General features: G+C 35.8%; 4 protein-coding genes across 5 annotated transcripts in view; 3 read left to right on the forward strand and 1 right to left on the reverse strand.

The window, feature by feature from the left end:
- Positions 1-27,962, forward strand: part of LOC132851049 (latent-transforming growth factor beta-binding protein 4) — a 424,131-nt gene that overhangs the window by 184,035 nt on the left and 212,134 nt on the right. The window lies entirely within an intron of this gene.
- On the forward strand, positions 717-6,362 carry blvrb (biliverdin reductase B). The gene is made up of 5 exons (XM_060877614.1): positions 717-913; positions 2,570-2,731; positions 3,157-3,246; positions 3,322-3,453; positions 5,894-6,362. Exons 1-5 carry the CDS (start codon positions 829-831, stop codon positions 6,046-6,048), a joined length of 624 nt encoding a protein of 207 aa, XP_060733597.1. The 5' UTR covers positions 717-828; the 3' UTR covers positions 6,049-6,362.
- Positions 6,665-11,847, forward strand: sertad3 (SERTA domain containing 3). The gene is made up of 2 exons (XM_060878570.1): positions 6,665-6,807; positions 10,997-11,847. The coding sequence occupies exon 2, from the start codon at positions 11,005-11,007 to the stop codon at positions 11,644-11,646; it is 642 nt and encodes a 213-aa protein (XP_060734553.1). The 5' UTR covers positions 6,665-6,807; positions 10,997-11,004; the 3' UTR covers positions 11,647-11,847.
- kcnk6 (potassium channel, subfamily K, member 6) lies at positions 15,219-26,488 on the reverse strand. The gene is made up of 3 exons (XM_060877615.1): positions 26,050-26,488; positions 24,175-24,570; positions 15,219-17,262 (listed from the first exon to the last, which is right to left on the reverse strand). The coding sequence occupies exons 1-3, from the start codon at positions 26,366-26,368 to the stop codon at positions 17,042-17,044; spliced, it is 936 nt and encodes a 311-aa protein (XP_060733598.1). The 5' UTR covers positions 26,369-26,488; the 3' UTR covers positions 15,219-17,041.

Genomic DNA, 27,962 nt, shown 5'->3' on the forward strand with positions numbered 1-27,962 from the left:
AACATTGGGCTTCCTAATTACTGGATCTATATTCAGTACAAACACCCTGGGGATGTGGTACAATGGGGGATTAATTGCATAAAAGCGCACTTAAGAAATATGCAAACATGTCAACATGAAGCAGAATCCAACATCATGTGAAATCCATGCCATGAATCATTAGGCTGTTGTGAGGGCAAATGCTCTGTGAATGTTTTTTCTCTCTCATTGTTGGAAGTTTAGTGGCCCAAAATGTTTTATCCCCTTAAATAGTGGCCCCGAACTGTGTATTTTTATGTAGCCCATATTTAAAAATTTGCAATTTTGTGCTACCTGTTATATATTTATGGATGAAGACGATTTTGTAAGATTGTAATGTCTTTTTGGAGAGATTTTAATTACCCAAGATGTATAACCCTCTAATGAGTGGTCTAACATTGAGTCATACATGGAAATTAGGCATTTTGGTAAAACGCTATAATATTCAAATAATCATATATTACGATTTTGTCCTTTCCTTTTAATTCTCTAAACAGTGATCAGAACATTTGTTTATATAGGGCAAATAACTATATTTCCAAAACCCAAAGCAGTCATTATTGTACACTAAGAAGTGGTATAATCATAACACACCACGTGGGCTCATAAGTCAGTTATGGGAGAAATATACTTCCGTTTCCGTGAATGACGTCACTCCTTTCCCCGCCCCCTGTGCACAGCTGTTCTCACGTGACCAAGGTGAAACAAGTTGGACTGCAGTGCTGCGTTATAGCTACAAGTGAGGTGCTTAGTAAAGTGAAGCTCTGTTCTGTTCGATTGAAGTGGAACATAGCCTGCAGTCACAGTAAAATGTCTGATTCGATAAAAAACGTGGCGATCTTTGGCTCGACGGGAATGACTGGCTTGGCGACGTTACCTATTGCAGCGGCTGCAGGTAAGAGCCATTTTATGTAAACATTAACATAAACATGAGCACCTAACACCTGCAGCACTCTGACGTCATTCGGGACGCACACGTCTGCTGTAAACATATGATCACAAGTCTTATCATTAGCTTATTACTAATAGTAAGTGTTGAAACGAAATTTCTTAAATTTGACCACTTAGTTGTTTAGTTTAAAATGCAACCATACGGATATAGTACAATTATTGCATTAAACTAATGGCTTATGGCTTAAAAACCTACGGCCAATGTTCTCTGTTGGAAATAAAGGTTGGCTAATTGTTGTTGCCCCTGCTGTGTGTGTGTGTGTGTGTGTGTGTGTGTGTGTATATATCCATTTCCACACATATATATATATGTATACGTATATGTATATATATATATATATATATATACATATATATATATATATATATATATATATATATATATATATATATATATATATGTATATATATATGTATACATATATATATATATATATATATATATATATATATATATATATATATACACACACACACACACACATGTGTATATATATATACATACATACATACATACACACACACATACATATAGATATATATATTCTATTACACAGTTTATGTTTAGGAATAGAAAAGATTGCAGTGTGATAATATTAGACTAACAAATAAGTTGATGTTATATTTTGATAAAAATGTCAAAATTCTGTAGGATCATCCCCAAGCATGCAAAGCGGTTTTGTGTATCTTGCATTGACGTTAGGTCGTTTAAATTCCCCAAATCAATATGACTGTATGAATAGTACATCCAACAGAACAGTGTTTTACAGTGTATGCAGCAAGATCTGAAGACACACATCAACAAATGTAGTGTTTCTTAACTGTAATACTTGGGATTTTGGACTGAGATGCTGAGCAATCAGAATCGATTCCTCTTTCCTTCCTTTTTTTCATCAGTTATTCTGATCAGCTTTAATGCATAAGTTTTTGAAACACATTTTTGTTGAGTCACGGTGCACAGCAGGCCGCAGTGATAAGACAGAGCAATCAGATTAGTTTTTTATCTGTCCAGGCCAGAGAGGGTGGTCCACATTAAATTTGCAGTATCTGCCAGAGGGCATCGGTATTGTTTTATTTTTTATGTAATTATTTTTTTTAGATATTTTAAATGTTATCACTAAACAAGAAATGTAAATATAATCCAACAAATGTATTTAATTCATTCACCTTCAGTATGTATTTTAACCTGGTCAGCACTGTGGTAAATCCTCTTAACTTTTTTTTATTACCCAACACATCTTCTGGGGTTTTCTAGTACATTACATCTCACTGAGCCTCTAACTAATTACTCTAAAAGTACAGTTTTAGGCACAGCTTTTGTTGTAATGCACCAAAATGCAGTTTTATTTTTTCCCTGAATTAACATTAATAAAAGAAAAAGAAATTACATTATTAAACTTTCACTTATTGCCCAGCTCTAATAAACACATAATAATGTATATTTAAAAAAAAAAACTTTCTTTAAGTACCAAGAGCTGCTTTATCTCCTTAACGCTTCATGGTGTTTAAAAAGCCCCATTTCCATACAGGTTGATTACAAGTGACACACTAGGGTTTATTTAGCAGCTATTTAATATCTGTCTGGATATTTCTGTCAAAGGTTATAACGTGACCGTGTTGGTGAGGGATCCGTCCAGGCTGCCTGCTGACCATAAAGCCTCGCGGATTGTGGTGGGAGACGTCCGTAACAAAGAGGATGTGAAGAAGACTTTGGAGGGCCAGGATGCTGTCATCATCATCCTGGGCACAAGGAATGACCTTAGTGAGTTAGGGTTACAAAAAATATTTGTAGTGAATTAAATAAAAATATTTTTATTTCCAAGTGGGCGGTTGTGCATAGCTACTATTTACAATAAAGTATTAAAAGACAGAATAGAGCATGAGTTCAAGCGAGTTATCTGATATAAGCCAATAGTATTAAATCATTAATTAATCATCACTCAGCATGGACTTTGTACACAGTAAGCACGGACTTTGTGTCAAATTGACAACCATCTGTCTCCGCAAACATTTTTAAGTAGGTGCCCAGCTCTCGTGATTCATATTAGATAGCTGTTCATCAGGCATGAAAATATGATGGTCACAATCACCATACAAAACAATAAATAATTGTACTATACAATAATGTTAGTAAAATGTGATATTTTAAACAATAGCCAGTTTTATTTGATAATGTCTGATCTGTAGGTCCTACAACCATGATGTCTGAGGGCACACGGAACATCCTAGAGTCTATGAAATCCCGTGGCATCTGCAAAGTGGTCGCCTGCATGTCCGGTATGACTCGTTTATGTGTTTGAATATCATTATTTAACATGAATTGCTGAATCAATATGTTTTCTTTGTTCTCAGCATTTTTGCTGTGGGACAGAGCAAAGGTTCCTTCTCGCCTGATTCAAGTCACTGAAGATCATGAGCGCATGTACATGCTGCTGAAGGAATCTGGACTGGATTATGTAGCGGTGATGCCGCCACACATCGCAGGTAATGGATACTACCCAAGTCCACGCTGTGACATAAAACTTACAGTGTTGAGTTAAACCTCATCATCTTGACAGTTGAGTTAATAGATCATTATACTGACAGGTGACAAAAAAAAAAAAAACATCGTAAAATGTTTTCAGTAGATATCACTGTGTATAAAATATTTCCTCTATTAATAGTCCGTACCGGGGTTTTGTTTGTGAAATGTACTGACTCATACTTCTCCTGCACTTAAGTCCCACCTGTGTAAAACATGTGATTACTTTGGCTTTTCCTGCAGTACAGTGCAGGCTGAGATGGAGCATGTTATTGGTTGCACTTATTAAAAGAAAATGCCCCTTACTGAATTAAACTTGGTGTTGAGTTTTTACAAGAGCGCATTTATTCCATATGAATTCAAGATTTGCTGGAACTGGCCTCTGCAGATCTCTCGCACGCCCCATACTGTACAGTATGTAACCCCAAACCATGATTTTTCCTCCACCGAACTTGACTGTTTTCTGTGTGAATCTTGGGTCCATGCGGGTTCCAATAGGTCTTCTGCAGTATTTGCGATGATTGGGATGCAGTTCAATAGATGATGCATCGGAAAAATCAACCTTCTGCCACTTTTCCAAAGTCCATCCTTCCTGCAAGCTGTGGGCCTTGTCAAATGCAACACGATTTTTTAGTTTTCTTCTGTTTAATGCTGGTTTCTGGTGACCAGTTGTTATGAAGCTCTGCTGCAGTTGAAAAAGGGCTGGCCCTGGACTGTTGAACCAACAGACGGTCCTCTCGAACAGTTGTCTTACAGGGTCTGCCTGACCTGGGCCTGTCATGAACTTCACTGGTTTCTTCAAATCTTTTTTCTTATCCTCTCCACTTAATGTTTAGATACATTAAAGATGTAGCAGGAGACAGGAGACTTCAGGTTCTTGATGATCAGCACTTTGGTCTGTGGCTGAATATTTGACATGCTGTCAGAGGATGCATTCAAATGAAGGTTGGGTGTGCTGGGGTTCGTCTTCTACACACCTGGGAATGTGTTAATTACAGTATTTCTCACAGGTGACGCTCTAATCTGTGATGGGTTGAATCCTTTAAAGATGTGCCAAGACTTTTGTCTAAGCAAAGTCTGACCTTTCTTTCCTAATTAAATAATTAAAAATTAAGGCATGATAAGATTTTATTTTGGTAAAATAAGCGTAATCTAGAGGCCTTTGCCTTTCATATAAGCCACTTCTGATTCCAAATGATCAACTAGAAGTCAAGTTATTATTTTTTTTTTCCTACAACTTGGATAGGCGACAAGACTTTTGTCAGGGAGTGTAGTAATTGCACTTTGTGAATGAATTGAGTGTACTAGATGACCAAATGGAGATCTGCTGGCTCAATGATGTTGGCTTGGCTGTTGGCATGTTGTTTCAACAAGAAGAGAAAGAGGGCAGAACAGTGCATGTGCAAAGGTTGTATCACTAAGACAACCCCTGTGTTGTGGTGCTGGTATGTAATCTGCTATACACAAATGTGCATAAATGACTAATGGCTATTTTTTTAAATTATTATATCACTGAAAACTACTTCATACATGTTTTTAAAATTCAAATTAGATTTGTATCCCATTTGTGACCACAAAATAGCTGACAGCAACTAAAATGTTGTCTTTATTTAAAAAACGTTATTTTCGTGGACTGTACAGTTTTGATCAATCACAATACTAGTATTTGGCATTTTTAAATAAATATATTGAGTGCAGGAAACAGTCTTATGGAGCAATGATGTAACACGGTAATTGACACTGAAAGATTCAGTGATTCAGTGAATGAATTGTTTTGGTGAACGGTCACTGGGATAAATCGAAATTACCAGCGCTAGTGGTTTGATGATAGCAGTGTTGAGCGCCGTCTAACACTTTGGTCAACTTGGGTTGAAATCTGGCCAGCATGACAGCCGTAGTATTTTTAGTTAAACTCAGCAGTGCCACAGACTGATCACCTCCATGCCATTCTGAATTGAGGCAGCAATTAAAGCAAAAGGAGCCCCTACCAAGTATTGAGTACATATGCAGTAAGTAAATATACTTTCCAGAAGGCCATCAATTCACTAAAAATGTTTTTTTATTGGTCTTATGAAGTATTAAAAAATTTTTGAGATAGTGAATTGGTGGATTTTTGTTAAATGTGAACCAAAATCATCACAATTAAAGGTACCAAAGACTTAAACTACTTCAGTCTGTGTGTACTGAATTTATATAATACACGAGTTTCACTGTTCGAGTTGAATTACTGAAATAAATTAACTTTCCCATGACATTCTAATTTATTGAGATGCACCTGTACATCATTTTTTGAGTACTAATCTAAACCCACATGCTCTAATGTACAGCTCTATCTCAGCTTAACCATGTTTTTGCACACACAATTACTATGTTTAATGCTTATGAACATCTCCTCTTCTGCAGATAACCATCCCCTGACTGAAAAGTACATGGTCGCTGAGAACATGCTGCGAGGAAGAGTCATCTCCAAACACGATCTGGGTCACTTCTTCGTCAAGTGTCTTTCTACGTCTGAGTGGGACAGGAAGACCGTGGGCTTGTGGGGGGAATACAGCTAAATTCCACACTATTCAACGCAACTTCATTTATCAGTTTCTTTTAATATGATAACATTTATACACAGTAAGATTTTGTAACATGTTATCTCAACAGATCTTCGTAACATAAACAGAATCGTTATGATTTCACAGATGATGCAATATAAAAACCTCAAAGTTTGTGATAAAAACCTATTTTGCAGTGAGCCTGTTTGTTTGAATTGAATGCTTTTTAGATGCACAATATTATGTTTTATTTTTAAAAATGACAATTTTTAAATAAAAAAAATTTTGATTTTGTGAAACATAAATATAATAAAAAAATATTTAATGTTTATTTGCTTTTGGAAACTTTTATTTTATTATTTTAAGACAAACATGGCATAAAAACTACATTACCCAGAACGACATGCGAGAGCCTCCTCTTAAAAGCGGGAAAGACAAAAGACAAAAATTCCAGTGTAGACTGCGGTATCGTCCTCCTTAATTTTTTGTCCCACCTATATTCTGACAAGCCCCGCCTCCTGATATGGGATTGGCTGTTCCATCGAGGACTCCAGCTGATTATACCGTAACAACCAATAGTCGCATGAGAGGCGGAACGTTCCTAGCCTATCGTAGCAAAGCGCGGTGGGATTTGTCGGAATGCGAGTGCACAAAATAATAACTCGTTTGTCTCTCACATTCGTCCTCTTAAACATAACTGCCGTTTGAAAATTTGTCTGTTTAAAACGTTTGGAAAGTGTCTGGAAAACACGAACGCACGCGCGCGGTACTGAGGTAAGTCAGTTTGAAGTCAGCCGTTTGTTTTCAAACTAAGCTTACTTACCGAAGCTAACTTCAGCAATAAAGCTGTAATACTTGGCTAATTCTAAGTTAACACTAGGGTGTATGACCTTTTTCAAAGTGCCTATGTTAATTTAAAGTGTTTCATGTTTTATTAATTAATTATTAATTAATTTATTTTTATTTTATTTTGGAAGATACCACAATAGTGTCAGTATTTTTGCAAAAAAGTAATGTCACATTTCCCAGCCCTATTTGGAATAAATGATATTAAAATGTATTTCTTTAACCTTCATGGAGGAACATGAAACTTGGGAAGTAATACAATGTACATAGGCTCTTAAGTGCCACCATTTTTGTTGCATCATAATCAAGAATCATCTGTGAAATATGGACACCTAGCCATGACCTCCATACAGTATGTGCTTGTTGAACATCACATTCCAGATATAGATCCTCTTTTGTGCTTAATAATATCCTTCACTCTTGTGGAAAAGATTTCCAGTGGATTTTGGAGTATATTCTCCATTTTTTCATTCAGCCCCATGAGGACCTTGGGTACAGCCAGTGTTCCAGTTCATCCACATCAAATTTAGTTTAAGTGTGTTTAAGGAGCTTGCTTTGTGCACAGGGACATTGTCATGTTGGAACACGTTTAGGCCTCTTAGTTCAAATGAAGGGAAACTGTAATTCTTCAGAAAAACAAACACGTCCTTTACAATTGTGTGCTTCCAACTTTGTTTGGTTTGGGGAAGAATCCTACCTCACCATATAGCATTGATGCCAGAATCTATATTCAATAATTGTCAAATGTGTATACTAAGTTTAAGCATATATGTAGAGTTGACTGCGGTTGAATGACAGCACATGGTACTTTCAACTTTAAGAAACCATGAATATATTTCTCTCCAAATCGTAAGTGTTTTAAAAGTGTTCAAAAGTGTTTTATTAACTTTCAAAACATACCCAGAACTTCTGCAAAATGGCATTAGATAAATATGGAGGTAGTTTGCCACACTTGGCTGCCCAAACAGCTGTAGGCTTGAATAAATGTGCTTAAAAATATAGATGTATTTTTTATAAGCTTTTATTATTTGTATGTTCTGCTTGGTGTATTGTGTGCTAAATAATAATATAAATAGAATTTGCTTTTAGACAGTCAGGATTTTGGAGTGTTTGGATTAAATTGGAGCTGAATCTTTCAAGTTTCTTACTTTCAGGTGAAGCCAGACTTTAAAATGTTATACATTGACTTATAGTTGAGAATCATGAGAGAAAGAGATTTTAGTTCAGAAAAGAATGTAGTTTTCATAACGTCATATGACAAAATATAACCATATTTAACATTTAATTAACTGAACAAATGAATAAACATGTTGACTAAATACTGTATATTCTACCACCACTTGTTATGATGCACAGTCTTTATTCAGTGGTTTATAAAATAAGTTTTGTGTGTTCATCTTACATGCTATAAAAAAAAAAATGAAAGCTGGTGAAATAGAGCAAATTCTGTTAGTGAAATCCTGCCATATTCCGTCTGAAAGCTTGGTCTAATTGTGAGGGATAGTTCATCATGACCAGGGTCCAGAATGGTTTGTAGTCTGATTCTGTCACTAGCAGGTTTATCCATGCCTCTGTGACACAAGGTATGTGTATGTCTGTGTAGATCTTGTTCATTGTACATAATAAGTAGGATATTATATACCATTAGCTTTAAGCTTTGTCACACTGTGACTGGATCCATTATGAATCACATAATTTAATTATCTGAAGTTAACCACTGTACACGTGAAGACACCATCATTCCTGCTGTCCCCCCATCCCCCAAGGGAACACAAATCCAAATGTATACATTTTCCTTCACAGCTCTCCCCAGGCACACACTTCACATGTATATCTTCCTTTAATAACCAAATAGAACATATTAATTATGATATCTAATATATCTTGCATTCTGCCTGCTCCACATGTTTGTTTTTGCTGGCTTTGTTTGTGTTTATTCGTTCTCACTTCTTCATTTCTCATTGATCATTCGTGTGATTTTAAGAGGCCAAAATGTATTTTAATTGATGGGAAGCAAATTATTCCGTAGTCCCTTCTAGGGTTGCAAAGGGGAAGAAAATGTCTGGTAAATTTACAGAAACTTTCCATGGGAACTTCATCTGGGGAATTTTGGAAATATTCCACGTTGGAAACTTAGTTTATATAAAGTTCACCAAATTCTTAATTAATTCCCATGAATTCTATCATATACGAACATAAATATAAACTTAGAGAAATAGTCTAGATGAATAAATACTTCTCAATCAACATGCTTGCTAAAACAAACTATAACCTCATATATACAATAATTTATTCAAAAGTTTGGACAAATTATGTTTTTGAAAGAAGTATCTTATGCACATTTAAGCCTGATTTATTTAAAAGATGAAGAAAAAACACATTGTGAAATACTATTACATTTTAAAATGTAACTTTTATTAAGCAAAAAGCAAAAAACTTATTAAGGTTATAGAAAATGATAAACACAACAGCTCTAAAACTGATGAGAAATCAGCATATTAGAATGATTTCTAAAGGATCATGTGATACTGAAGACTGGTGTAATATCAACTTTGTATCACAGAAATACTTTCTATTTTAAAGTCTATTAAATCAGAAATTGTAATAATATTTCACAAACTGTTTTGTCCTGTATTTTTGATCAAATGCAGGCCTGATGATCAAAAGAGACGTCTTTCAAGAACCTTAGCAATAGTAATGTATCCAAACGTTTGACCAGTACTGTAGTTCTGTAAAATAATATAAAACTGGCTAGCAGAGACTGCTAGCTTACAGTTATAATCTCATTTGCTGGCTGGCTAGAAGCTGTATAAACACATTTTGGTATTTGCTAAATAAACTTTAATACCAAAGATAACATATATTTACCAATATCAAAACTTTATTGAGTTGATGTAATCCATGGACTTAAATACAAACCTGTGGAATCAATATTTCTGTGGTCAGAGCCTGGAAGGTGGAGGGGGGTGAGTAAGCGGGATTGATTTTGGGGAAAGTCTTTTTAGATAGTTTTTATTATCTCACCTAAATGTCTGTTCAGTCAGTGTATTTGTATTTACAATGGTATAATGTTGTTGCACAATAGCTTACACAAGGCACAAAAAAAGTTTTAAATATAACTTTATGTAAATATTTGATGTAAATACTCACCATGATAGACATTTTTTGACATTATTTTGTGTGCAGGATTGAAGAAATGATCTGTTTATATTATGGAGTAATGCACAGTGGATTAGGGATTATGGCCTCAATAGCCCTGCAGTAGGCGAATGCTGTGTCCATGGGACTGGTGAATGTGCAGGGTAGAAATTCTTGTCAGAGAAAGTGTTGTTTTAACCAAGATTATCCTGCAAGAATTTTTTTAACTACATTTATGTTCACAGTTCAAGGGTAACTTGCAATTTTGTAAATTCCCATATATTCCTATTAATTCCCATGGAAAGTTTCCAGCTATGAAAATTCTCGGAATTTTGCAACCCTAGTCCCTTCTAACTGAAGGCTGCTGCAAGTAAAAGGATTAGATTATTCTAGATCATTCTAGATTATTTTATCTTCAAACAACAGGTAAAGCTTTACCTCTTTCTGAAACACTTAAACTAGTGCTTATTTTCCCTGTTTGTTTTATGTATTCCTTTACAAAAAAAGCAGCTTCCAACAGAGCTTTAGCTTGATGGTATCCTAAGTTTGTAACCTAGTGAACCAGTATTGATGTATTCTCTGCCATATGCCATATATGTAAATGTAGATCCTTTTTAATGATCATTAGCACCAGTTATAGGAGCATACTGTTGGTGATATTCACAAAATAACAGATAAATTTGTATTATTTTGTAAGTGATTATAAACAATGTGGTTTGCCAGGCTGCTCATGTTCATTCAGAAACAGAAGGATAACTAGGATTAGTGTTGTGCCTGTTGTGTTGTGAATGACTCGTGTGTTGAACTAAAAATAAAGTATGCAAATGAATCATGATATGCGGTGCATGTTCAACAGGGAAATTTTTATGCATAAATATTATGCTATGCCCCCAAACTCAGCATAACCTACATCTTTAAGCACAAATGATGTTCTGTTAATAAAAAATGTTTTTTGTTCTTCTGTGTTTTGTCCTTACAGGGTGCATAATGGTGGCACAGGGGCTGAAGCGAAAACTCCACGATCATGTCAGAGACCCAGGGTGGGAGAATCAGTTGCAGTCTGTGTTGAACATTTCAATAGACAAGTACCAGCGAGATCAGGCCCTGGTGGAGCCGAGCTTACGCCGCTCTGTCCTCATTTCTAATACACTCCGTCAGGCCAGAACCCACATGGAGGCTGTTTCTGGACTTGAGAACCCTATGAAAAAAACTCCAACACATCGTTCAGCAAAATGCTTCCGACAGGAACCTGGCAAACCTGCAGGGTTTGAAGATACGGATGATGATTTCATGGAGGATCTGTCTTTATCTACCGCCATTACTACCATCTTAAAGAATCTGGACACAGCTCTTGATGGCAGCTCTGGTTCATCCACACCTCAGCGATTACCGTTAGCCTCAGTGGAAAATCTTAACGGGGACAGGACCTGCAAGTGGAGTGTGAACAAAAGTTTATCTAATCACCTGCATGACAGTGTTCTAGATGATTTTTTATTGGACTTTGGTACTTCTGTATGTGAAAGGGAGATGACTGATCATAATTTTGACCTTTCTGCCAATGAATTTATGAAATATTTACCCTGTGTGCCCTGCTTGGGGAATGAAATGGGGATTTTACACTCCATGTAGTGCACTGCAGGTCCAGTAAAGATTTGAAATTTAGCTGGATTATATATTTATACCACATGTTTTTGAAATAGTGGCTCTATGAGCACACAATTTGTAAAATAATAATTTATACTATAGAACAAAATAATGCCTTCCACATTATGTCCAAGTAAGGAACAATATGCCATTCAGCTCACTACTTAATAAATATGTACCACATTAGGTATGAATGCTTATTACTTCCTGTTTAGTGCCCTCATAAGGAAGGCATTGCTACCTATGTTGGCTAATACACAATATTTTACACATGGTGTAAATAATGCTCTCATTGTTTGTTACATGTTGAAAGAAATGCGGCTAATTCACCGTATTTAGTGTCGTATGTCAAGTAGGGAACTATTTGCAATTCACACGTGCAATTTATATTTTGAAGCACACTACACAGGGCATGAATAATATCTGGTAACACACTTTAATTCATATAGTTTGCTTTGTGTCAAATAGAGAGCCACATCTTTGTGTGCACTACATAGGGAATGAAGTAAGACAGGTACCTGCTATGCACTGCATCGTGACCAGGTACTCCCTATATAAATGGTCTATATAGAGTATGTTTAATGTTCGAAATGTAATTAATTTAAACAAATAAATGTCTTTCCATAGTTTAGGGTTCTACAAAAAGAACCCTAAAGACGAGACCCCCGGAAGAACAGCCAAAGAACACAAAGGTTTCTATATTTTAATTATCATCTAATTTTTATTTTCCCAAGAATGTATAGGGAGCCAGTGTTTTACCTATATGTATGAACCATAGAGCGCTTTGTCTTTGAGATAACCGATTCTATGATTTAAATACTAGCCTCTATCTGTTTAAGACTATAGAAATGCTATAATATAAAAGTAATACTTGTTGTGGAAATAAATAATATTTTAAAGATTAAAGTTGGACTTGGCCTGGTGATGCAGAGGGTAGCAAAGCTTAAAGCTCCAGGGTCAGAATGTTGAGTCTGGGCAGAGCTTCTTTGCACATTCTTCCCATGTTTGCATAGGATTGCTCATTCTAGTAGGTGGGTTCGCCATGTTCCATTGCCCCTGGGTGTGGATGAGTTGTGTGCATGGTGCCTTGCACTGGCCTGGTTTTACCCATATATATGTATATGTGTGTGTAAAATATATATATATATATATATATATATATATATATATATATATATATATATATATATATATATAAAATTAGTACTACCTCATGCCTAGTGTTCTGGGGATTGGCTCTGGATCCTGCATGAACCAGACCGCGACAATATGGTTAATGAAAAGTTAGTGAGGTTGATGTTTAGAAAAAAAATCCTCTTCCACTCCGAGTTTAACACTAGCTAACTAAGAAATGTTTTGTGTTTCTGACATGGTTTATAGTATACTCATATATAACTGATAAAGCTATACTGAAGAATTGTGCCTTCTACACCTGATCTAGTGTATTGTATTAGGGCTGAGCTGTGTGTCTTGCAGTGCCACAGGGTGGCATGCTAGAGCAGCCACTGGCTTCAACCCTGATCTTGTGTAGCTGTCTGTGCAGTTTTAGATGTTAAAAGGGGTCTATATGGGTTCCCTGCAGGTTCTGTGTTCTCTTTACTCAGAGTAAAGTTGACAAATGAACGTTATGCCACAATCATGTTAAAGGTGCCTCTTGCTGTCGGCAAACCTTTTTTATAACATGCAAAGTTCCTAGAGAATGAACATTCTCAACATTGTGAACATGTCTAATGAAAGCCATATAATGCTGATTAGACTGTTACAACTTTTATAGCTTTTGAAAAATTTGTTTGGAAATATCTCTCGTGACTTCATCAGTCATTCTGTTTTAAAGTGATATGTCGGCCAGGAATTAAGTGTAACCAGTATTTCCAGCACAGACATGTTTTATGTTAGAAAGTTACTTCTTTAGTTTTGTGCTGAAGTTGAGAGGCTAATGAAGCTAATGAGTAATGGAACGGTCTAGTCTCCTATTTAGTACTGTACAAACTGCATGCCTGAAATGTGTTTATTTGTTTAGAATTTATTTTAGTATTTCTAATAAGTTTGCTTCATCATCTAACATTATTGCCTTGAACTTGTGAATTTATTGATTGGAGTTCATACAAATCTATGTGGACAAAAATCAGAACTGTTACAAGATAATTGTTGTTGGGTTAATGCAACACTTAATTACTGTAAAAATTAAGGGAAAGTCACCCTGAATAGCTTGCATGTGTGTGTGTGTGTATATGTATATGTGTGTATATGTATATATATATATGTATATGTGTGTATATGTATATATATATGTCTGAATGTGACATTCAGTGGTGCAAAATATGTATTTTATGATTAAATTCTGAGTTAAAATGTCTTTTTTGTTCTGTTTTCTCTTTTGAACTTTGTGTTTATTTAGGCACCATCTACTTTTTTTTGTTTAGTTAAGTCTCCCTTTGCTAACTGAAAAATATTTCAGGCTGCTCAAAGCAAATCACCCCCAAACCACCAGTACCACATCCTATTCCCTTCTATAAATAACATTTCATAAACCTTTACATTTTGTTCCACTTTATTTCTCACAGCTTTTCTGCAATGGCATTGTCCTGTTCTGCCTCCCCTACCGTACTCTGTGCGGCGTCATACTTTGGGAACCGCTCGAATGTCATAAGAGCAACTATGCTAGATAATTATCTGTACACTGGATGGAAATAAGTCCTTTGAGGAAACAGCCTCCGTGCATACCTGTGTAAATGTAAAACAGCAAGTTTTCCTAACAAGAGATGCAAAATATATTTATTTCAAATTTTTATTGTTTAAGTACTTGTCACAAAAGCACAACTCCATACAGCACTACTTATATTACTTAAACAAGTTAAAGCTTGTTTTGGTTACTAGGGGAAAAAAGCCTCATACTTTGGGAACCACTGGAATATGATAAGAGCAAGATATCTATCTGTATATTGGATGGAAACAGGTCTTCTTATGAAGCTCCTTCCCGGTGCATACCTGTAGCTGCAGTCCTGACTTCACTTACACAACATATAATCATCACCGATTACAACTCCGTTCATAATCAGTGATTGTATTTTTATCAAGTCTGCAAATCTAAGTTTGTTTTCAGCAATAGGGCTCTTCATTTGGGTATGAGGTTTTGGGTATGAAGCCATCTCTGGTAATGAAATGTCAATACATGAGCGTATAATTTGGGTTGCGCTACAATACACATTCAAGGAGGATGCACACTTTGACCAGGTCCATATATTACATATATGTATAAAAATGCCACAAACACTGCTAGTGTTCTCCTTTTGCATACTATATATCATCGATTGGGACACATTACAGATTACAACTTCAAACTTATGGTCTAAGGATTTCTCACACCTTATCAACCTGTCTATCAAACTGTCTTACTGCATGTAGTTTGTCTACTTTAAAAAACTAGATTATTCTCATAAGTCAATATTTTTTGTTTTATGAGAAACATTGTATTTAAGTAATTCTTTCCTTATTGTATTTACATCAGGTCCACAAACAAAGGTTCAAGCCAGTAAAGAAAGACATGACCACATAAATGCCAGTCATTGTTCATTTATTATTATTTCTTTTAACAGCAGTTGTTCACTTTGTTGCTAAAATTTAATGAACATTTTGAACACTGAAGTCATTTCTAATTTAATGTAATGTCAAACCACAGGAGTGTTTATGTGAAACATTTTCTTTAGTAGTTTAGTTAGTTAGATTTCTTTTATTAACTTCTGACATGATTAATTAGTTGTCTGAAACTTTCAAACTGTTTGTGTTCATTTATATCCTTTCTTCCCCTCTTGTAGTTTAGCCCTTTTTGTTCCCACTCACATAGTTACATTAACAACAATTATAATCGGATTAATCCTAAATTAATCATACAGGTAAATAGAATAATGTGTTATGTTTCACATGAGTCACTGATGCTGCACATCAAACATCAACATCAGATTTAATCAGGTGCTTGCCTATAATAATAATATTAACAGACACTTCAAAATATCAACATGTTTATCTGAGCAAAAGGCTGCTTTACTGGGTACTGACAATGGACTAAAGCTCGCCATTTGGAGAGTAGGAGCATTGTGTGACCTTGGACAAGGCAGTCCAATGATTTTGTTTACCATATGCGATCTTCTGTCTTGTACAATAAACCATTACTAGCCATCAGTCATAATATAGTATAGCTTCATCATCACAATTCAACAATACAAATAGTATTTAAGACTGCGTAGACCTATATTTCACTAGTTATGTCTGTATCAAAATTAAACCATAGCTTACATTAGTACAGCATTACAAGAAGGCTTTCAGGATTAGATAAGAGCCTTCTCAGATAAGGAAATTCAGTCAGGACGTTCAGATTCTAACTGTTCAGAAATGAGTCCAAAAAGGCAACCCCCTTTAAACTGAATGTCCGTGACAGTAATATTAGCAATATTAAGGGACCGTGTAAATGTTTTCTGTACTGCACCTCTGTGACAGTCTGAATAATAATAATAAAAAAAAAAACTTCAACACGTTTAACATGTTTTCTTAGTAAGTAATAAAAAGCAAAAATATTCAGCCATATATAAATAACATGAATATCAGGTTTCACAGATTGTCAGTACAGGAGTTCAAATGTTCAAGTTTAAACCTTAACAAGGCACAAGTGGTCTAAACAAGAGATGCAAAATAAAATGATTTCTAATTTTTATTATTTTTAACTGTTGCATAGATTACAAAGAGGTCCTACAAAAACAGCAGGCCTCAGATCAAAGATGCTTCCCTAACCGTGTAAGTGGAGAAAACTAAAGACAAACAACTCCATACAGAGTGACTGATATTGCACTGTGTTAAATGTCCACATCTAATACCTTTAAATAGTATGTTTATCCAAAATGCACCCAAGAACCAAGGACTAAATGGAAAGACAGCAACATGATTCTCAGAAAAAAAAAAAACAACAACAACTGGTCCAAACAGCCAACAAGTACTAAAACTAAAAAAAGTGTCATAGCTGATACGGTCATTCCCCCTGGCTTCAAAGCAAAATGTAATGTGGTTCAAATGAAAAAAAAAAAAAATAAACTATTAAAAAAGTAATTGCTTGTTTTGGTTACTATAGAAAAAAACAACAACCACAAATTGGTCCAGTTAACATGAAAATATAGTCAAGAAAAACATAAGCATATGAAACAACCCAGTTCCCCTAGAAAAACTGTATCAGTTCTACTCTGGATACAGAACAACAAACCATGAAGAAACTGTGCATCAATACATGTTAATATTGCACTGGTTTGCAAAATTAAAGCTGAAGACCCAAACAAACACACACACTTCACTCATTCTCCACTGCTCAGTGGTCATAGCGTCAGTCTGGAGGTGTCTATCTACTGATGGAGTTGTAGGAGACACGAGCGCTTGGATCCAGTGGTTTTCTGTCCCTCTCGCACACATTATGTTCTTCAGAGGTGCTTTCATTGTCTTCTTCACCTTCGTCATCAAGGCTGGGCAAATGGAAAAATGCTGTCCATCCCTTAACATCAGCCAGTTTATGGAAAGAACGGAGGACAAAGTACATTGCCATCAAACCTAAAAATAGGTAGACTGAAAGAAAAGAGGGAAAAAGAAGCATTAATTCACATACAGTTTCTAAATGAGCACATTGTATTTTCACCCTAAACAGCACTTTGTGAACTTTGAAAACTAAGAGTTTAAGCTTCACAAATCTATGTACGCTTTATTCTCCCTGCTTCTGCCAAAACACAGGCCACTAGATAGAAGCTGCAGGAAAAACTGTCTCTCAGCAGAGAATTTTTAGACACAATGATGCAATAGATATTTTTGGCCAAAAGGGAAGGGAAATCATTTTCGCAGACTTCACTCTTTTATAAAAGAACACCAATAAACTTCCTGTACAGTTTCATATACTTATTATTGCACATATTCATCAAAAATGTTTATTGGAACAAGCCCTAAAAGAAGCCCACTAGGTCACGATTCATGCTGCTCCATGTTCAGGAGAGAAGCAGAAGACATGACAGTTAATGTCATGGTTGCCAGGTTCACTGTTTTTGCCAAGTTTAAAAAATTGCATGGAGCCCAAGATCATAGAATATTGTTTTATAGAAAATAATCATAATTAAATCTAATATATTTCTGCAAACTAAGTACATAAAGTGTATTTATGATGTACAGAACTGTTCCTATTCCAAGATGTATATTAATTTAGGAAAGGGAATGGGGATTATGACATGAATAATGTCTGTATATCAGAAATGTGTGTGCACCACATTGACTTGGTTTCCCATGGATGAGAAAAAATAAGGAAAATGTCTCCCTTTTTCAGTGGCTAAAGCTTTTGGTTAGTATTGTTGATTTTGCTGTAACCTGGCAACCCTGGTTAATAATATTAACTCTGCGCACCTCACTGAAAGGAAAGATAACTGCTGTATCAAGCACAAATTGAATGATGGTATGTCTAAAACAGCTGTGAACAACCTCCACTTCTGTATGCTCAATGACTTTGTTGTTGACACTTTAGGATTTTGTTAAATGCTCAATGTGTGGGGCACTAAAGTAGTGTCAAAATATCAGTCTGTAATATTAATTGCTATTTGCATTTATGCATAAACAATTAAAACTATTTGTATTCAAGTAAAGATATAAGCATTAGTATTAAGGACCACCTAATAAACTCCCATATATAAGTTCTGATTTCTGTGGTTTGCTTTGTCAATTTTTGTTGTTGTCGTTTTGGTCTTGTATTCATAGTTTACGGTTTTGATTTTATTTCATTTTAAATAAAAATTTGAATCAGTCTCCTCAACTGAATCTTGACATCCTGACCTACATGTTTTCCCAAGAATAACTGAATCCTCTTCAGAGACAGGCTTTGATACATCACATCACTCACACCAATTCAGTGTTGCATACAATTAGGAAGCAGCTAAAGAGAATAAAGAGCTGTGTAAGAAGAACTGCACACCATCAAAATGATCTCACACACAACCAAGAATACACGTTGCATACAGCCGAGAGGGTGTACTGTTAAATTAACAGCGCAGCTCAAATGGGTTTAAAAGGTCATATGATTTTGTGACCTCACTGAAGTCAAATGATCACTTCCTTGCCTAAAATTCACAGAAATTTGCACAGCAATGAGCAAGCCTCAGCTTGTGACAGCGATCAATTATAAGAAACCTAAACGAAGAAATTAAAACTTTTTTCTTTTGTTGCACTCTAATACACTATTTATCCATCATCTGACCAGCTGTGCTCCAAATCACATTTGCTGTGGCTACTGAACTTTAACACAGTCCCATGCTCAACAATGAAGATCTTTAATTTAGTTAACCATAATAATATCATCTGTGTGTGTGCGTGCGAGCGTGCGCGCGCGAGAGAGAGAACCCTCATCAAAAGGACTCAGTGTTATATCTCCCAAAAAGACTCCTGGCAAACACTCTTAAATTTAAACTGCACAACATGATTATGTGTATTTCTAAGCTTGAAGTGTTTATAAAACTTTCAAAATCAACCCTCCCATGGTTGTCAATAGTGATATGTGGTCATACAAAGTGCCATAAATAAATAACGTACATGTCACATAATTATACACAATACACATAAATGTTTGTAGACATCTGCCCCTCATACACATTTGTGGGTCTTCCCGCAAATTGTGGCCACAAAGGTGGAAGCACAAAAATGTATAGGATGTGTAGCTTCACAAAATTGATTTCACTCGAACCACTGAACCCAGAGAACACCTTAAATGTTGACTGTACAGCAGGGCCCATATTCAAAAAGATTCTAAGAGTAATCAGAGAGCACCTAATTGAGCTTAACATTTTCTAACCAGGAATCTTAGCATATGAGTGATTCAGGACCTCAGATCTTAGAGCAACTCTGAACAAGGAAAATACAGAAACTTTTATCTTACAGAGGAGGCGGGGCTAAACCTGTTACTAGGTATGACACATTCTTTTGAAGATTGTGATTGGTTGTCCAATTCATTTCGGCTCTGTTTCGGAGATGTTAGCTTATCTCTAAATGCCATAACGGCAGAATATATATATTTGCATGTTTGTCACACTTTATTGTTTCGGATCATCAAACTAATTTAAATATTAGTCAAAGATAACAAGGAAACATAAAATGCAGTTTTTAAATATAGGTTTTTATTATTAAAGAAACAACAAAATCCAAACCCACATGGCCCTGTGTGAAAAAGTGGTTTGTGTGAAAAACAAAATGAAGAGTTCGGAGTGGCCTAGTCAAAGTCCTGACCTGAATTCTATTAAGATACTGTGTCATGACATTAAAAAGGTGGATCATCCTTGAAAACCCTCCAATGTGGCTGAATTACAACAATTCTGCAAAGATGAGTGGACCAAAATTCCTCCACAGCTCTGTAACTCATTGCACAGACTCATTGCAAGTTATCACAAACACTTGATTATAGTTCTTGCTGCTAAGGGTGGCACAAACAGTTAGGTTTAGGGAGCAAGCACTTTTTCACACAGGGCCATGTGGGTTTGGATTTTGTTTTTCCTTAATAATAAAAACCTTAATTTAAAAACTTAATGTTGTATTTACTTGTGTTATCTTTGACTAATAATTAATTATCTGAAACATTAATGATTATCTGAAACATTAATGTGTGACAAACATGCAAAAAAATAAAAAATCAGGAACACCACGTTCAAACCACTGTATATGTACAGTTGAGGCCAAAATTATTAGCCCCCCAGGAATTTTGGAACATTTTCCTAAAGATCTTTCCAATGTTTGCAGCATTGATAAAACGATATAATCAAACATTCACCAGTGCTATTTAGTAGCTTTTGGTACATTTTGGAATATAAAATACATTTTTAGGCTTGCTTTATATCAAATATAGTGAAAATGGGGTGGTCAAAAATATTAGCCCCCATGTGAATTTTTGCTTTCAAAACACACCTAATTAATCAATCAGCTTTCAAACCACACCTGTGCAGTCAATTGGCTTCCTAACAACACCTGAGCATTTAATCAGCATTGAATGGTGTGGTCAAAAATATTTGACCACCAGGGAACAGGGCACTTGAACGCATTATTGGGAGAGACTACTTTTACTCACCATGCCAAAGACAAAAGAAATCAGTCTTGAGCTCAGAAAGAAGATAGTGGAGGCTCATGATAAGGGGGAAAGGCTATACTGCCATTTCCAAGCATTTCACATTGTCTAGAACCACTTGTCGTTGCATCATTGCAAAGTACAAGGAGACAAATTCTGTAAGAAACAAACCTGGGCGTGGTCGTAAACACAAGATTTCAAGAACTCTGGAGAGGAAAATAGTCAGAGATGTCAGCAAGATGCCCCGGACATCTGCCAAGATGATTGTTGCTGACCTGGCCTCTTCTTGGAGTTGATGTTTCAAGGAACACATTTATGAGGGTGCTTCATCGTAGTGGGCTTCAGGGCCATCGTCCCAGAAGAACCCCTTTACTCAAACAGCGGCACATCACAGCCAGACTGAGGTTTGCCCGTTAACATTTGAAAGGTAAAGATGAGTTTTGGGAGTCTGTGCTTTGGTCTGATGAGACTAAACTGGAACTGTTTGGGCACATGGATGTTGCTTATGTTTGGCAAAGAAAGGGTGAGGCCTTCAACCCTAAGAACACAGTTCCCACAGTTAAACATGGTGTTTTGCAGCTTCAGGCACAGGGAGCCTTGTTTGGGTGCATGGCATCATGAAAAAAGAAAATTATGTTGACATTTTGAGGTATAATATGCAGAAATCTGCTCGTAGTCTAGCCTTAGGTCGTCGCTGGGTCTTCCAACAAAACAATAACCCAAAACATCGAAATTGGTCCAACAGTTCCTGAAGGATACCAACACCAAGGTCCTGGAGTGGCCCGCACAGACCCCATACCTCAATCCTATTGAGAATCTGTGGTGAGTGCTCAAAGTGAATGTCCATGCTCGGAAACCATGTAATTTGGACCAGCTGGAGCAATTTGCAATAGAAGAATGGGCTAAAATCCCTCAGGAGACCTGTGCCAACCTAGTAAAGAACTACTCTAAGAGGTTGTTGTCAGTTGTGGCCTTTCTTGTTTCAACTCACTATTTCAATTAAATATCCTAATCAAACTTAGTGGACATTTTGTCTTTGTTATTTTGGAAACAAATACACTATAAAACACTTGTTGTTAATGGTCATTACCATGGAGAAATCAAGAGTTTTGTCTAATTTCATAAGGGGGGCTAATAATTTTGGCCTCAGCTGTAATTTCTGCACTGTGTCAGAGATGTTATCTCTAATCCATGATTGTGTAGGGATTATTTGTGTGGCCAATCTAATCTGTAGCATTTTATTAACTCACTATCATTATTAAAGATTGTATACAATATATTTATAAAAGTCCTCCTAACTCCTACTAAGACAAAAACTCTTTGCACTATGAATTTTCATGAATACGAGCCCAGATCTCCTCACCAGACATTAGTGTTTGACCTCACTAAAGCTCCAAATCTAGTGAAAATTCTTCCCAGAAAAGCAGAGGCTATAATTACAACTAAATCTCGAAAGATATGTTTACAAAGAACATACAGGTGTTATGGCAGGGATCCACATTCTTCTTACCATATACTAATTAATATTTATTTTATATATATATATATATTAAAGCTAAGGCATAAAATGTAAATAAATGGCCCTGAGGCCATCTGTCAAGGAAACTCAAGTGCACATTCAAATATGTAATCTCAAGATGACTGCTTTAATCAAACAAATTTGCAGTAGTAGTAATATTCTACAAAATGTTGTTAACATTTGTCTTCATGAAGTCTTTGAGAAATGCAATTATGGCATTGCTACTTAGACAGAGAATGTCATTTATCACACAGATGAAGTGAATGTTGATTCAGTCCTCAAAGAAAAACAAAACAGGTATCACACACACACAGTAATTACCAGCAGTGAAGTGTGAGGTAACAAAGTGCAGTGTAAGGCCTGAACCCCTTTCAGTCCTTGGTCCAAAAAATCTCAATAAAAATGAACTTTTGGGCCAGAGTTAAACACAATAAGAAAATGAGTTAAGATTTGTGAGCTTTGTGAAGTCTAACAACAACGGTAAAGATCATTAAAATAAAATCTAGTATAAGCCTAAATGGGTCAAGATTCTTAAGCTTAAGCACTTTTACACACTATCCAACAAATGGGCTTTATTCTCAACAATTATCTCTTTAATACTAAGCATATACAGTGTCTCATGAGCATCAGTGGCTTATTAACCAGTATAACTATCACAGCCCTGTACAACGTAGTACAACTAAATCAGCCCTGGCCAGTAATGTGTTACTGCATTAAAATGATCTAGGTGACCAGGTTAATCTCCAGGTGAAACTATAAATGAAGCTTTTATGGTTTGCTCACAGGAAACAGCTGGCTCTATGCACTCATAATGTAGAAAACCTGTTTGTTTTTCATTATAGACTTCATTACAGCCAATAATACTGACAGTGCATTATGGGCGATAGACCCAGTCCCTAAATTAACACTGTATAAAAATGATCAATACCAGGCTGTCTTGTTAAATCCTAGTTTTTGGGATGGACAAGAGTCACATGTGACTGGACATAAAACAAGTCATAATGCAGTTTATCTAAATGTGCAAAATGTTGTAGTTGTTTTTTTAATAATGCTAATTTTCAAAATTTTCAGGACTGCCAACACCACATCCTTTTACGATTCCAATGTTAATAAATCACAGGAAATCTGTACATATTTATAACATGAAAAGTTATAAATAATGTTTACTTTCAAAACATCTGTGAAATACCCTAGTTTCAGAGCTGATAATTTCAATAACCAACACCTGAAAGGCAAATATAAAAAGCCTTCATGAACTTGAGCAAAGACAGTGTACACACACACAAACAAACACAGTGTTCTTTTGTTTGTATTTTAAGTTTCTAGACAAACACGTGGTTATACGACGTTGTATGTTGTTCCATTTGCTGCCCCAATGAAAATGGACATGCAATACTGATTACATTATTCACCATATTTGATTAACATTTACATATAGAACAGGCTACCTACAGTACATGAAAAACTTATATAAACTAGTAAGCTAATGCATGCACCATTTTATTTAGCAAATAACTCATCCAAATACTACTAATTAAACACTTTAAGACTTTATAGAAAAACACTGGGGGAAATATACCATGGTCAAATGATAAAAGAAAGACAATACTATTCCTTAAAATGAATTGTAAAGTGTAAATTAAAATGCAAGTTTGGCTCCTCCTCAAATTTCTTGCCTGGTAATGAGCAGGCTTATTAATTTATTATTTTTATTTTGCTTCAGCCAGCCACTGGAGGGCCTCAGAGACAATTTTGTTTCCCGTTTTCACTCCATTATACCACGTTTTGGAGGAAAAGCTCAGTAAAATCAGATTAATATTGTTGGAAGGATATACCATCAACATACAGCAGAAACTGTTGTGTGCGATAATTTACTTACTCGTAACAGAGATCTTGTAGAGTGGTCGTAATTTCTGAATGGGCTGCTCGCCTGGGACAAAGTCGCCTAACCCGATGGTAAAAAGGGAGATGAAGCAGAAATAAAAAGCCTCCAGAAATGACCATGAGCCCTCGATGATGCTGAAAACAATAGCTGGCACCAAAAAGAACATCACAATGACCAGAAAGAGCAGGAGGACAAAGTGTATGGTGCTGGCAGTGTGAGGATGCCATCCAAACCGCCGACACCAGGACGCCACTGGCCGCAGGTTCAATGGCACCATCAGGCGCTGCACACATGCGGTCAGCACCAGCATGGTGAAGGGGACACCAATTAAGGCATACACAATAGAGAACGCTTTCCCAGCATCAGACAGTGGAGTGGTGTGGCCATAACCTAAGGTAAAAGAAAAAAGTAAAACATATACAAATAAGCATACCTTAAAACATAACAGAGATCAAATGAGCCATTTTAATACACTCAGAAAGAACAAAGAGTCAAAAAAGAAACCAAAAAATGAAAACATCCTGTGAAAGAAAGGCATCCTTTGAGACAGAGGGAAAGACCAAACTAAGGTCACTTGTTTACCCTCAACAAGAAATTCAGATTTGTGCAGTGGTCTGTGGAACCAAACTTTTACTATATATATAGTTCTGAAAACTGCAGTTTCCTGAAGATAAATACACGACTACACCACAAGTAGCATTTTAGCATTAAAAAATGGTTACTACAGTAATTACCCTATTCTGCAGTTATCCCCGAATTGATCATCAGCATCATACACATCAGTTTCTGTCATGTTCATCAGTTTCATGAGATTAAAAAAAAGTCACTTGCTGCATTTTAATTTAATAAGTCTGATTTTTCATGACTTGTGGCCGGTTTCATGAAACCTTCCTGAATGCTGTGGTGACATCTGACTTATTTCAGGGTCACCGTACATGTTCCTGTGAAATGTTTTTCTTCCTGTCTCTTTAATGATGAATGCGGTAAAGAAGCCGCACTTACAATTTACACTTCAGCTAAGTTTTCTCACTTCAGTTAATTTACGAAAGTATATAATCACATAGGATCCGTTTTATAGAAACCTTCCTTTAAATGATTAGAGAGTGATTCTTTTCTAATGTCTGTTGACATTTCAGAAAGTGTGGCTAATGGTGAACAAACAGAAGAGAAGAAAACACAAAATGAAAGGACAGTTACAATGAACTCCACCTAAAGCTTACTCGGTCTTACAAGGGCACTTAAACACACAGTAGATAACACACACACACACAGAGAGAATGCACACACTCATACAAAAACTAACTACACACTTCTAACTCAGCTCAAGCGGAAGTTCATCGTGGAGTCTCAAAACAGATGACAACTAAAACTGTAACCTAGATAAGGGCGTCTGCCAAATGCTGTAAATGTAAATAAAACCGTTCGAATCTTTCTTGCTTTTCTCTCTAACTCTAAATGCCTGGTATATTCAGTAACATACACACATTTCCAATATGTATGTATGTGCATTTGGATTTCCTGAAGCACCAAAGGCAACTTTTCAGCAAGTCCATAATAAATATGCAAATAATAAAAAAAAATCATTCATTTCCAAACAACTGAATGACATTTAGTTAAAGTTAAAATGTCATTTTAAATGACATTTTTATAAATAAAATTAAAATAGATAATAGATGCCTGACTCTAGGGCTCTTTTGTTCTTTTTATTTATTATTGTTTTCTTTCTTTTCATGGTTTTTTTTTTTTACAACTCACTCTCCAGGTGTTTTCATTGTTTTTGTTAGTTTTTCCCTTTTTTTTGTTTATCAAACTCTAAACACAAAACACACTGTTATCTTGTACACTGATGAACTTGGAACTTTAGCTCACCGATGGTGGTAACCAGAGTGTTGGAGAAAAACAAAGCTGACGCCAGGTCCCAGTTCGAGTTCTCGGAGGTGTTTTGCACCAGTGACACTCCGTATTTGTTCGCATTTATGAGTTTCTCTAAGAGTCGGTCCAGTGTGGAGATGTTAATGCAGCTCGTGTTGTTAATAAGCTCCTGTTTGAGGAGAAACATCTCGGCCCGAACTTTCTCCTCCAGAGGCTTCTCCAGAGTCGAAAACACAGAAGCTCCGATTAACAAATACACCACGTATATAAACACCAGAGCCACCACCACGATACACGACCTGGATGAAGCAGACATGGTCAGAAAATAACGCCCGGATGATTCACACAAGTCGTATCCAGTCTCCTACTTCTGCTTCTTCTTCTTTATACACGTACACGCACAGTTCTGATCTCTCGCCTTGATGTGAAACTTAACAACTTCGGGTTGCCAGGTACGAGTGAATCCCGTTCTGATATAGAGGTGTTTTCCAAAACTGCTTTCTCGTCACAAGTATTTAATAAAAGCAACGAATTAAAACATCGGCTCTGATTCACTTATCTCGAATAAGTAAAGTGAATATTACTGCCACACCAAGGATTAAAATGTCTACCACAGCAAAATAATTTCCCATCTCTACATCCAGACCATAGGTTTGTCTACAAACACAGGTAAAGTGTATCTTGTGGTTTCCGTGTTAATTTACGCAAAGTTGTCAGTGTCAGTGTCAGTGAGAAAATAAAGAAACTGACAGTATGCGGTACAGAAAATGAATAATAGCAAAAATACCTAATCAAATACCAATATTAAAACAAATTAAAAAAGTTTTATCACTGATTGGCAACCCACCTAAACCTTCGTCTACATTGAATTGACATTTGTGAGTGCTATCTATCTATCTATCTATCTATCTATCTATCTATCTATCTATCTATCTATCTATCTATCTGTCTGTCTGTCTGTCTGTCTGTCTGTCTGTCTGTCTGTCTATCTGTTTGTCTATCTATCTATCTATCTATCTATCTATCTATCTATCTATCTATCTATCTATCTATCTATGCTGCTTTCATTACAGTAACAGATGAGCTCTCTGTCTTTCTAATGGTGTCAAAGTCATCTGTATGTTTGTTTTTGGCTCAAACCTGAACATTACATGTTCTTTATTTCAACATGTTCTTTCTTTGTATGAACTGTTTCTTTCACAAGAGGAACTGAGTACAAAATCACATGTTGTTAATGCACCGTCACAGTCAGCAGGTTTTAGAGGTTAATCAGAATTAATCAATATAATTAGGAATTCTGGAGATCAGAATTAAATGCAAGGGTTCTTCCTACAAGTATATTATAATAATTATTTCATTACTTCAAAGCAAAAAAGGGATTTTAAGGTAAGTACAATAATAGTCATACTGCTAGAAACTATATAACCTTTCCTACCACCTTTCATACAAATAAAAACAAGAAAGATCATTTAAATAGAATGGAGCAAAAAAAAAGAGAGAGGAAGCATCACTCACATAAACTGTATGTGTTTCAGTAGGTACATTTGAATTTAGATTTATGGAAAGGTAATCATTAAACAGAGTTAGAAACTGTTCAAAAGTGCAGAGAGAAAATTTCAGTGCAGGATGCGATCTGCCTGGCACAGAGAGACATATTATAGTGAGGTTGCTGTGAATAAATGCCATATTATATTAATTTAATGATTTAATTGGTACAAAAACAGGAACCTCTACAGAGTATATATGTGGCTACACAAACCACAGTGCAGGCCAGAAAACATGACTCTTGCAGTGATGGTCCTCTTTCCTCTTAGGCCTGCTTTATAATTTATTTTTGTAATAATTTTTATAATAATTTTTCACATTAGCACAATAAGGAAATCAGAAAATACACTGATGTACAGAAGCCT

This window comes from Tachysurus vachellii, chromosome 9, assembly GCF_030014155.1.
Source record: "Tachysurus vachellii isolate PV-2020 chromosome 9, HZAU_Pvac_v1, whole genome shotgun sequence".
Lineage (NCBI taxonomy): Eukaryota > Metazoa > Chordata > Actinopteri > Siluriformes > Bagridae > Tachysurus > Tachysurus vachellii.

Excerpts from the sequence above, each read along its gene's own strand:
- sertad3 (XM_060878570.1), top strand. The coding sequence starts at position 11,005 with ATGGTGGCACAGGGGCTGAAGCGAAAACTCCACGATCATGTCAGAGAC.
- blvrb (XM_060877614.1), top strand. The coding sequence starts at position 829 with ATGTCTGATTCGATAAAAAACGTGGCGATCTTTGGCTCGACGGGAATG. Across the intron at positions 2,732-3,156 it reads GGGCACAAGGAATGACCTTA|GTCCTACAACCATGATGTCT; the intron begins GTGAGTTAGGGT and ends TCTGATCTGTAG. Across the intron at positions 3,247-3,321 it reads AGTGGTCGCCTGCATGTCCG|CATTTTTGCTGTGGGACAGA; the intron begins GTATGACTCGTT and ends CTTTGTTCTCAG.
- kcnk6 (XM_060877615.1), bottom strand. The coding sequence starts at position 26,368 with ATGTCTGCTTCATCCAGGTCGTGTATCGTGGTGGTGGCTCTGGTGTTT. Across the intron at positions 24,571-26,049 it reads CACTCTGGTTACCACCATCG|GTTATGGCCACACCACTCCA; the intron begins GTGAGCTAAAGT and ends CTTTTACCTTAG. Across the intron at positions 17,263-24,174 it reads CTACAAGATCTCTGTTACGA|TCTACCTATTTTTAGGTTTG; the intron begins GTAAGTAAATTA and ends CTTTTCTTTCAG.